The sequence below is a fragment of the Athene noctua genome, chromosome 4, assembly GCF_965140245.1.
Source record: "Athene noctua chromosome 4, bAthNoc1.hap1.1, whole genome shotgun sequence".
In the NCBI taxonomy this organism is placed as follows: Eukaryota; Metazoa; Chordata; class Aves; order Strigiformes; family Strigidae; genus Athene; species Athene noctua.
Genome location: NC_134040.1, coordinates 15,100,852 through 15,113,627, shown reverse-complemented (window position 1 = coordinate 15,113,627; position 12,776 = coordinate 15,100,852). Strand labels below are relative to the sequence as shown.

Here is a 12,776-nt window from a genome sequence, read left to right as displayed (position 1 = left end):
TTCCAGTTTAGATACTTAAATAAAATAACCCATTTCTTTGTTTTACAGCTGTTATACAGTTGTATAATTCATACAGTAGACAAATGGATATACATAAAAATATGAATTCAAAAACCAATTTATAACCATCAGTCTTCTGTTCTTCTCCTTTTTCTGGATGCAAGATACTACACATTGTGTCATAAATAAACCTGACAGTGATATAAATGTGATTACCCCTTTTAATTCTGCTATTTAAAATGGAAATAACACCGAGTTAGCTTGTCACGTTAAGTCTGAATCAAGACATACAGACTTATTCAGACCTATATCCAAAATACATGAGAAAAAAGTGTGGCTACTCTTGATGTCAGCACGTAGATCAAACTTCTTTAGAGAGCTGAGACATCAAGAAAATCTAGTGGGTTTTTCTTAGTATAATTTAGGATAGGACCAGGAAATGAGCAGGGAATAGTATTCAGTGACCTCCCATTTGGGCTGTAGAACTTGCTTACACATTTGTTTTATCCAGAGAAGCTTGTCTGATCTTTTTTAATGTGCTCTGCTTTCATTATGTCAGCCCCGGTATCTGCAGCTGACTCAAGTGAAAAGATTGACATTTGCTTTTTTAACTTTATTCGCTTTTCCTGCCAGACAAAAGTAAGTTGTGTGAACTGTTAACTTAGTATGCATATTAGTTGCCTTATTATCACCAAGCGTTTGTGTTTAGAGAACTTCGGTTACAATATTTTTTTACACATTTTCAGTAATTTCAGCTGTGTTAATTACCATGACTGGGTATAGTCTTCTGCAAATGCATGTTTATGATCACACATAAACAAGTATCAGCCTACACAATTTGGCAAATAACTCTGTGCTATCACAGAAAACAGTTGTAAGATTCTTTTTTTTGCCTGTGCTTGAGCATATACTGGATTTCTTGTTACTTCATTTACTCTACCATGTAGTATATTTTGAATAGTTATAGGTCTTCAATAGGTAACAGTTACCAGCGCATAGCAACTGGAGCATTCAGAACTAAATACCTGAAAACTGGTGAATCATCTTTTACTTGTTATGAGTCATAAAGCATCATAGTGGGTTTTGCAAGTTAACAGGTTTTGGATTTGTATAGTCATAACTAAAAATGAAGTTGTTGTCTGTTTATAACCTCAAAACCAAGGATACTTGCTGTTTTAAAGACATTAGACCTTTCTTTTAAAGTATTTGCTGAAACCTCAGACTTTATCTGAGGGGGGGTTTTTTCCATCAAGTAAAGGGTACCAAACAATTCAGCAGGCAAATTTGAGGTACTGATGTCATGTCATAGGTTTTCTTAAGAAATCCTCAAAAATAAATGAGATTTTACTTAGAAATACTGTAGACCTAAACAGCTTGATGGACTGGGCGTTTGAAGTGCCTGTGCACTTAAATGATTCAAAAAACCTTTCTGGCCTTGGTGAAAGATAGTGCCTTCTGAGAGGGTTTTCTGTTGTGGATTGGCTCGCAGTTGAACAACTTTGATCTGCCACTGGGCCCTGGGATGCTTCTGCATTGCCTTCTGACTAGCAAAGCCACAGACCCATGTCTTTGCAAACATAAATGCTACCTTTTACAAGATTACAGCTTTGTAATTTATAACCAGGTAGGGAACATGGTTTTGATTGTTGCACTTGGCTTTTCATGAGCTTGATTCTGTATAGTGTCCCATTTCAGCAGAGGCTAGTGTGCTTTGTTTGAATTTGTGCCATAAACACATGTGTTTTGTTGGGTTGGAACTCATGATACAAGAGGCAGGTCATGCATCTGAACAAATTAGAGGTGTCCTTAGCTTTAAAATGGAAGTAGGGATTTCTCTCCTCATAATTGTGCAAGTTAATCATGTCTAGTTGAGAAGCCTTCCATGTCTGTATTTCTTAGATTTATTAGTGCTGTCAGTGTACTTAACTTCATATCAACTTTGGAAATTATTATAGGATTCCCAGCAATTCTGGTACGTCATAGTGTCCCTGTGAATAAGAACAAAATTCCTGTTTATTTTCTCCAGTGAATGAAATTGGTCCATTCCATAAATCACAAGAAATGTCACCAAGAATAGTAATTACAAATTTTTTGGAGCAGAAACTTCAGAGAGTGCCCAGAAGCTGAAGCATTATAGTTCTGCATTGCTACTGTATTAAATAAATAGCAATGATGGATGCTTGGGAAACGTGGCATCAGCTCGGGGAGAAGAATGACTGCACATGGATTTGTTTTATTTCTTCATGAATTGTCTCTGAGTAAAAAAGAATTTAAATATCTAGAAACTGCTACCCTCTTCTGTAGAAACAATATGGAACCTGCAGATCTGCTGTATCTCTGCTTGTGTTTCAGTTAAAACTGTGAGTGCCTCACCAACCCACCTAGATTTGCTCAAATATGTCCACACTATATGGTCTCAGTGTATGTAGGCACAAGTGCATACACATGGTTTTTTCAGAGGACTGAGTCCAAACTATCCTCCCTTACTGGGATTTGCTTTGCTTTGAGCTTTACAACCAAAACCAATCTATCACTTTTTTCCCATGTTATGCTCTGTATGAAAGGCATCTATGAACCTTTTTCCCCTCAAAGAGAAACATTCATCCCTTACCCCATTTTAATTACAAAATCCACAGGTGGTGTAACACCAAGGTTTGTTTAATCATGATCACCAATCCTGAATTGAAAAAAAAAAAGGGAAGTTCCCTGGTATGTGAAATTATATGTGCAGCATCTATTGCAGAAGTCTTAGTCTTCTTACAGACCCATCAGATAACTTTTCACCTCCTGGAACCATAAAAAATCTCTCAGCTAAATGTATGTGTGGCCACATGTGTTTGCAAGGTGGACTTATTAATCATAGTGGAAAATATTTGGCATCTTGTAGAGGTTTTGATCTGCATTTTCAGTTTTGGAAAATTTAGACCCTGTGAACACAATGATGTTAATAACATCAGTGCAGGTCTGTTTTAAACACGACTCTGAAATAAATTCTATTATGGTAGCTGTGGAAACTGTCAAAATGAGTATATTTCCTCATTTGAAGAAATAGAGAGTGCTAAAGCTCTCCCCAGAGTTGCTTTCCATTTCTGCAGTGTTACTGTGTACACCTCTGGTGTGGAAGTCCAGGCTGGCGTGTTCTGAAGCCTGTCCTAAAATCTGCTGGTGAACCCAATGCTGCAGGAGAAGAACTTGCCACACAAGGTGTTTCTTCCCTGAGTGACTTTGTACTTGCCTTTAACACATTTCTTCTAGGTGTTGACAGCAGAACGCTGTGCATCATCACCCAGAATTAAGGGCATTACTCTAGATTTCACTTAGTTGCTCATTTTATCTTTTGCTCAAAGGATGTGTGGAAGAGGGATTTAAAGTCTCCAGTAAATAATGACCTGGCAAACAGTTTTGTGATTCTGAGTTTAACTTATTTCAGGCTTCATAAAATTGTTTTATCCTTCTCACAGGAAAGCCATCTGTAATTAGTAACTATAGTAGATATCAGTAAGAATTGTACATCAGCTGTTATGACCTAAAATATGTTTGCCTATTTTAATGAGTCAGACTAGCAAAGACAGTTTCATGTTACAGCTTTTCAAGAAATTCTTTATTATGTTATTTACCAGATAAGTATTTAGATTTTGTGCTTGCTTTTAACAAAGCTGATTTATCTTCAGGTGTCAAATATAAATTCACAGTGTGCATGAGTGCACAAGTATCTGTTACAATCACTTGTCTGAGCACAGCTTTTTGCTGGGTGGATTTCTTTTATCCAGATATTCTAATTACATTAACTATCTGAAATGGTGACTAAATGTTTATATTGTGTTTGGAGAAAAAATAAATTTGAAATATATTTTAGATTAATAAAAATTAAATCTATGCTAGAAAGCTTTTAATCTTAAATTATAAGCCTTTTTAGCTTGAATTCAGAGAGATGTTGAAATTAAGCAGCCAAAATGCAAAAGCAAGGGACTGTAATTTGTTTCAGCATTTTGACATTTAAAAATTACATATTCTAAGAATGTTATTATATGAATTTGGTGCAAATTTTTACCATTCAATGAATGTATAATTATTTATGTCCTGAAAGAAAATCAAACGTCACATAGTTATCATCATATTAATTATTTTTATATCGTGAATGTACGGCACTTGTTTTGTTAATAAATTGTTGCACATGTAGTAATAACTTGGAAATCTACCACACTAACAGTATTAAGCTTGAATTTCCTAGTTGCACATTTTTCCTATCTATATGGTCATATTTGTTCTGTAGTAGGAATTTTAGGCATAACACTAATACCAAGTACTGCTTTGATGGTTTCCTAGTTTTTTTCAGCTGTCTCAAATAAAGATGCTATGCTGACTTGTTTTTTTCAGAGAGGTTAAATTGTGTAAGCATAATTGTGAACACAGTTATGCGATTATGAACATGTCATAGCTGATAAATAGTATAAAATCAACTCTCATGGTTTTGTTTGTGATCTTCATATTTACTAGAACATGTTACTTGATCCGAGTTCTTCAATGCTTTATCAAGAAAGTCAAATGCCTCTTTTTGTTTTCCAGGGCTTAGTTATTGAACGGCTTGGACGCAGGCCTCTTCTCATCGGAGGGTTTGGGTTGATGGTTGTCTTCTTCGCGGTACTTACTGTCTCTCTGACTTTGCAGGTAACGCTGTGGTCACTACGTATTTTTACTCTCTCTTTTGCCTGTTTTAAGCACCAAATGCTTGATACTGGTTTACCTCAGCATTCCTACATAAGTCAATCTTTTTAATCAGTTTGGCATAGGGATTCAAAGGTCTGTCTTTTGCTTCTTTATGAATCTGTTGGTTTCAAAGTACTATGGTTAGCCATAGCAGCCTTTGCATTAAAAAGCCATAGGGGCTTTGTCACATTCAGTCTCCTTAACTCAAGAATTCATGCATATCATGAACTACTATGAGGACAGTTTTACCCATAGTTGGGTAAATAGTTCACCCATATTCTGTGTTTTTATCTATCTTCGTAATGCAGCCTTTCTGAGATTTATTTCATATTTTATATGTCATCCTCATTCTTTTTTCCCAGTAGTGAAAAATTCCAATGTTTACTGTTTCTTTCAAGTTACATTTCTGATATTTTTAGTGAAAATGTAAAGATTTAGCCTTTGCAGAACATTTGCACTTATGTTCTCAGATGTTATTAGCAGTCAGTTCCCCAGCTATTTCAGATGGTCGGAAGAGAATTATTAAACCACTCTAAATACTGACCCTGAGTCATTTTCCCTTGTTAGATTCCATTTACATAATGATGCAGTTTCTTTCTGTTCCTGAGGCCGTTTGAGAAGTAAAACAGACATCTGCAACAGCATGGGTCTGGCTGGTCTTTCATCAGATTGTGTTCCTGGTGTCATTGATTCCTGTGTCTAGCCATTAATCTGACTTTCAAATTCTAGTTTCTTGGTTGAAGTGTCAGTAAGTCCGTTGGACTAGCAGATACATGCCAACACCACGGCAAATTTTTATTTGACTCACCTGTATGTACAGCACGATAAAGCTTTACATCACATACCCATCACGACAGCTATGACAGCTCTCCAGAAGAGAGAGGTTACTGCAAGTTTTGTATGCTAAGTGAAAAATTATCTTCCAAATCTTCTAAAACCCACTTTGATGCATGAGAACCTTCAGCAATTGTAAATATCAGAAATTTAAGTGCCTTTCAGTTTTTCTTCCTTTCAGAAGTGTCTCAATCAGTTATATACTAGAGATTAGGTATTGTGTTGAACAAACGACCAGGGTACAAATAGGCTTGATGTCAGAGGATTTGTATCTACTCTGTATTTGCACCTTCCTTCTCTCAGTGCTTTTAGAGACCTTGGATCTGCGTTCAGATGAGGACTCCACAATGCATAATTTTGATAGATCTACAGGTCTCTTGGCTAATGTTAATGTGTGGGAGACCATGTTTTCCACATAATTAAAGGAATAACCCAGACTGGAAGAAAAAAAGCATTGGAAAATTGGGGTCTCAATTTAACACTGAAATAAATAATTACCTGGTTTAGCAAGTATATTTTTACAGTGCCACCGAAGGTGATATTTTGTGATACTACAGTTACACGTATCTTAACCAACTTTGCAAAAATAGTAAAACTCTAATAAAAATGTCATTCACACTTTGCTGATGGAAAAAAAAAAAACAAACACAGATGAAGAGAGAATGGTTTTTCCCATCTACTAGTATTGTTATCAAACATTCACATACATGATTAAGAAACAGTGTCCTGAAAACTCAGTAGAAATCATTCATTGTATTTAAAGTTCCTGTCATTTAGAGGTCTGAATAAAGAAAAATCTACTTAAAATTAGAAAAAAGAGAGAAAAAAGAGTGCCTTGTGAGGAAGATAGGCAATTCCATTTACAGTTCCCTTACAGAACTATTTATAGTTTGTTCTCTTTTCCCCTGTACCTGTTTGCACACGTGGCCCTCCTTGTCTGCAATATCAGATTATGGCTAAAAATCCCTGAACTGTGGCTTTCACATGCTTTGCTAAGGTTCAGATACAGCTGTCCTACAGAAAGGCAGCCTGTTGTGTCTAGACTTCAGTTCAGCCTTTAACTGGTGAACTTTGAAGCTCTATGGGCCATCATAGTTGCTCTTTTTAAACATGATTGAAATACCTGAAGAGGATATGGAAGTGCTGGATTTGTTCAGTGGAAAGAAAAAGTCTTTCCTAGGTTTGCTTGAACTTTAGCACGAGAAGCTGTAAGCTTTCAGAGTTGTGACTTCTGTGGTACAAGGGATTCCACAGAGACCAAGACCTTTATTACAAATCATCTAATAAGGTTCTACAGAAATACTGTGATTTTTTTTAAGGTAATCCTAGACTGAATTCTGAAAAAGATAAAGATTTGTGGAAAACACTATTATCTGTGATTTTTTTAATATTGGTGATAAGTGCAATATACTTAATGTGAATGTCTTTTATCTACCCAGAAAACAGTGCATTGGCTTCCTTACCTCAGTATATTTTGCATCCTTGCAATCATTGCATCGTTCTGCATTGGACCAGGTATGTCTGTACTTTTTCACATTTCTGTGTACATCAAAGCACAGGCATGTTTACATTCCCAGTATGTTAACAAATCACTTGTAGGGAACTTTGCTTTACCCTTATCTGAAGACCACAAGTGGTCTAAGACAATAAAATGTGACAGCAACACAAAATTATAGCAATATTTTTGATAAAAATCCATGTACATATGCATCCCCACTGCATAATTGAGAATTAGTGCCTAAATTGCAATCAGTACCAAATTAAAATGTTGGCTATTATTGTAGGATTGCTATGATTTAGTAAATCTATAAAAACCACTCAGACTGGAAGCTGTGTTTTATTTACCAATGCTTGTGATAGCAGTTCAACGCTGGGAGGATGCAAATGGGACACTGGTAGAGGGGGAGGAAGGGGACAGTTATGGTTCCTTTCCTCTCCTCCTTTCCAAAGATAGAGAAGCATTGTGCAAGAGGGTTTACACATACTCTTTTTAGGAGGATGATGGAATAAGTAGATGTCCTGATGGTGGAGCTGCTTCTTGTCTGGCAGTTTTCTACTGATTGTATGCATTTCAGATCTACTGCTCTCAGATAGCTGTTTTTGTAGGTTGTAAAAGTTTACCTGAGCTATTTTCCCAGCCTAGGTTTGATTACTTAGAGATGGATACAACTTTGTAGACAACCCAGTGTTCACAGGTTGTAATTTTCATATTTCATTTTAGCAAAGAACATGTTTAACGTATGACAAGTAATAAAGACAGACCTTTCTCAGAAATGTAGAATGAAAAGACAAGAGCAAAAGTCAAATTTCAGCAAGCGCAATTCTGACTGGATAGAAGAGAAAAAATTTTATACCGAAAGTGGTTAAGCACTGGAAGATAATGCTCAAAGAGGCCATGAAATGTCCATCATTGGAACTACTCACAACTCAGCTGGACAGGTTCATGAGCAGCTGGCCTTTCTTTGACCAGAGGCTGAATTCCAGAATTCCCTTCCAGCCTAATTTATGCTGTGATTCTAATTGCATCATACCTTTGGGAAATGCATTATAATAGATACACATAATATGCGAGTACTTGTCTGAGTATAGTATTTCTCTAAACAGTATTGCTCTATCTTTCAGATACTTGATCAGAATTGGATCCTGCAGTTATCAAATAACGAAATGTTAACAAAAATTATTTGCAGATAGATAAAGAGGATTATAATCCAAATTCAATTCACGTACAGAATAAAATCTCAAAACAGTGCTTAAATTTTCAAGGATTCTCTTACAAACTGTTCTCCACAAAAAGGGGGAAAATCAACTGCTTTTTAGGAATTTTTTCACAGTTGTTTGCTGTAAACTTGAAAGTAAGGCTTCTGTTCCCCTGAGTTCTCGGGTTTTTTTCATGTCCCATTTATTGCTTCTTTTTCTTTATAAAGAATTTGACATTAAACATTAATCAACTGTTTGTACACCTTCACCACTGAAGTGATCTAATTATTTAATTGTGGTTTATTTGGGGAAAGAAAGAGTAGCTGATGTTTCATGTGATTCTAATGAAACCTTGCTGTTATTCTGTGGATCCTCTTTTGGAAAAGCTGAAGAAAAGTTATACTGCTTTAGAGGAAAGTGAAGGGAAAACCAAAATACTCCTTTTCCCCTTGCTTCTGAGAAAATAGTTTGTCACTAATCTCTGTGCAGACTGTTCTTCCTCATCTCCAGCTCTTTTCGCAAGGCAAATATTGCAAAAAATCTTGCAATCCCTTTATCCTTCTGTAAGGACAAATCTCATGTTCAGCTAAGTCCCTAGTATTGCTGACATTATGTTTCTTAGGCTGACATTTTTTTGAAAGAAGAATTCTGTGGAATGGAACTGTTCTTGAATTTTTATACCTAAGGAAAGTCAAATGTTGACTTGAAACTTCTTGAGAACTTCCTTTCTGGTGTTTTAAGTAGCTCAAATCAAACAGTTCACATGCAGCTACTTGCAACATCTAACTTTTTTTTTCCTAACGAACTCTGCCAAAACAAATTCCATTTTTTTCTGTATTAAGTCATGTTCCACCAATTTTTAGAACTTTCAGATCAGCATGTTTTTACATGTTTTATTTTCAGCATATTATTTTCAGCATCCCTCTACATTTCTCCTTCACCTCACCATTCTTCAGAACAAATTCTGGTTTTCTTCATTTAGCGTCTTTCCCTGATGCTGTTCAGGATTTTCTGTTGTACTTTGGAGCAAAGTGTCTGCAGATACATGCAAGACAAACAGTTTTTGTTTGATATTACTTACTTGCTTTCTACAGAATTTTAAAAAAACTAAATCTTCTGCATTTTTCACTGTGCTCATTGCTTTTAAAGCCAAAGAACATTAATACTCTACCAGTAGCTACCTAGTTGGGTTCTCTACCTTTCCTGTGTATGTTCAAACATTTTGAATACCTGGCAATAGTTGGAATATCTCAGTAGCATTGAACATTGGCTTGCTTTTTATGAAAAATTTGGTAATTGACACTCAGCTGTTGAGAAGAAATAGCAAAGAATCCCACTGTGATTCCTCTATAAATCAATAGCAATATTTTAGCTGACTTTAACAAGAGTGAAACTTCTCTGTTCTGTTTAGTGGGGCTTAGGAGATCTGAACTACTTTGCTACCTCTTAGCTGGGAGCAGTTCTCTTTCAGAATATGAAAGCAAGTCCCATTATTAGCCATGTTTTAAGATGGATGAATGGGAAGAGGGCGTATATATTTTTTATTAATAAAATCTTGCCAAAAAGTGAGACGTCCACTTTGCATCCACTGCTTTTTGTATCAAGGGACAACTTCAACATTTGAGTGCAATTACTGTGTCAAGTTTTGTCCCTGTCCCCCAGTACAGGAAAGACTTCAGTAAGCTGGGGCAAGTCCATTGGAGAGCCACCAAGTCACGGTAGCCCTGTGGGAAGGTGCTGGGTGAGCTGGACTTTTTCAGCCTGGAGAAGAGACAGCTTTGGTGCACCTAAGAGCAGCCCAAGTACCAATGAGGAGGGTGTTGCAGTGACAGAGCCAGGCTCCTGTTTCTGCTGCATGGTGGAGGGACAAAAGGCCTTATGTTGAAATGGGAAAGATGCAGACTGACTGTAAGGAAAAGCTTTTTGCTTATAGACGATCGATCAGGCTACCAGGGATTTTGAGTCTTTAACTACTACACAGAGATCAGTATTGCGTAGTTTGTACTTCTGCTCCTTTATTTTGGAACTCTGTAGTCCAGTGGGAACTCAGTATTTCTGGATCTTCCTATATAGGGCAAGTACTTTTCATGAGCAATTATCAATTGATTTAAAATTGGCTTTGTTTTGTTCAGAAATACACTGTGACAGTTACACTAAGATACCTTATATGTGACAGATTCAGCATATACACATATATGTATCATACATATACAAAAGAACTAATTTTTTTCTCAGGAAAGTGTGCAATGCCAGTGGAGTATCATGGCACACAAAAAGATAATTTCTTTTAATGGGAAAGTCACTGCTGAAAAGTAGCCTTATCTTTCATTTCCTATTAATGTTACAGTTTTAGCAAGTAAGTAAGAAAGAACATATCTTTGAACATGCCTCTAGTGCAGTGGCTGTAAGAGAGTGTCTAGAGAAAAGTACAAACAGGGAAAGCGGGTGAGACGCTTTTCCAGAACCACCACACCTTTTTTTTTTTTTTCACGTTAGAGTCTTCCTGAGGCATAGTTTCTAAGATTTTTGTAGTCTTCCATGGATTAGCTCATTCTCCATCTGAAACTGCAAAATTTTAGCATCCCCTGTCAAAGAAAACTACACGTCTACCACCTCTCATAAACACATCCTTTGTTTGTGCTCTGTGTGATGCGATGCCCTTTAAGTCCTGCCTTGAAATGGAACAGCTGATCTCCTTCCTCCCTCTTCAAGTTTCTTGTGATCTTACAGACTTTTACATTAACACCCCAGATTTTTTCAGAATGAATGCCTATTTCTTACTGCTGCCTTTTCGGTGATATTTTGACACCCCTTTAGGAGGAAAATTTCACACTTCATTATCTAGTATTCTTTGTAGCACTCTGGTAGTAAAATCAGACAAGACTGTAGTTAGGAATAACTTTCCCACCTTTCTGGTCAGTAACAGGGTTTTTCCCCAGGAAAATGAATGCATATTCTTCATTATTAAGTTGCAGATTTTTAAGGTTTTTAGCCTTTTGTAGAAGTTGTGAGTGTCATTTATTTTTATTGGTTAAACAGGTCCTATTGCCATAGTATTGCTAATGCTCAGTATCTTACTTAATTCCTCCTGTAGTTATTTAGAGCATTTCAGCATCCATCAGAGTAAATCCCACACGGTTTGTAATGATTCAGTAGATACAGATTTTAATCTAGGATGGCTTCATTTTATGTTCATTGAGCTATTGGTACTTGGAAGAATTATCCCATCTGAAAAGAGTAAATAACGTGAGGAATAGAGCTTATAAAAATATTGTTGTAACTTTCTAGAGCATAAAATTACCTTTTAAAAAATATTTTCTGTCTTGTTAGAACATCTGATACTTTCCTGATAGCTTAGATGTTGTGTGGTCTCCCACTTTCTGATAGCATATGGATGAGTCCCATCTGCTCCTTTACAGCTAGGATCAGCTGTTACTATAAACTGTGGGGTTTTTTTATTTGTTTCATTTTTCTGAACTTGGCTTTTCAGCTTGCAGATGTTGTTAGGCATATGGCTAGGGACTGAAACAGTAATGCCAACAACAGGTACATTCAGGCATCCGTGTGATTTGGTACTTCATTTTTATCAAAAGACAAACAGCAGAAAGCTTTCACTTGCTAAAAATTCAAGTCAAATCTATGATATGAAAAAAATACCCTTCAAAAATCTCTTCTTGTTTTATAGATTAGGGAGCCATGCTCTTCCGGACCGTTGCTTCATTGTGCCTATTTGGTTATTTATACACAAGTGAAGATATTTGGTTGCAGAGAAACATACTGCTTTCCAATGTTACTTTTGATTATGGGAACATGTTAGTAAATAATTTCACAGTTTTCACTTCAAGAAAAATGAATAAGCTTCATGGAAATGTTTTTCTTGGTCACACATTTGACCTGAAATAAATGTAGGATATGTTTCAACTGAAGAATTGTCATCCAGCAAAGAGTAAGTAGAAAGGACTGCGGGGATTGGTTCTGACTTCTGAGGAGACAACAAGCAAAAAATCAAAAATCAGTAGAGAAAGCAAATAAAAGAAAAATAGTAAAAGAACATTTTCAGTATCTCAACAAAGCATTTGTGCTCTTCAGGTTAGGCATCATGAGCAAATGCTTTGATTTGGAATGCCTTTACTGTAGGCGTAAATAGTGTCCAGCTCCTTGGAAATTTGCATAGTGATGATGGGCATTTCCATGGGAAATGTCTTCCTTCTTTGACTTTGTCTTAGATATTATTTAAGGAAGAAGGAAAAGCTAAAAGCAGTTATCCTCACTTTTGCATTAAACCTTTGTGGCTGCCTCTCTGTGGACACTGACCACTGGCATGTTGAACTGTGCTTGCAGAATCAATGTCTCTTTCTGGAAAACCACACTAAAATCTGACTTAAACAGAAAAGGTGTGGGTTCTGCTAATTTTTATCTGTTTACCTGAATTCCCAGTTCACCCACTGTACCTTTGCAACAGTTGCCATGCAAACAAGTGATTTTTGATTTCACTGGGTGAATTGAAAAATATTTATATGTATATGTGTGCCTTCGGT

General features: G+C 36.3%; 1 protein-coding gene across 2 annotated transcripts in view; it reads left to right on the top strand.

Moving 5' to 3' along the window:
• Positions 1 to 12,776, top strand: part of SLC2A9 (solute carrier family 2 member 9) — a 109,915-nt gene that overhangs the window by 58,984 nt on the left and 38,155 nt on the right. For both annotated transcript variants that reach the window (XM_074904522.1, XM_074904523.1), the window contains exons 9-10: positions 4,567 to 4,668; positions 6,981 to 7,056. In XM_074904522.1, coding sequence (XP_074760623.1) covers positions 4,567 to 4,668; positions 6,981 to 7,056 — 178 coding nt within the window. The remainder of the gene's footprint in view (positions 1 to 4,566; positions 4,669 to 6,980; positions 7,057 to 12,776) is intronic.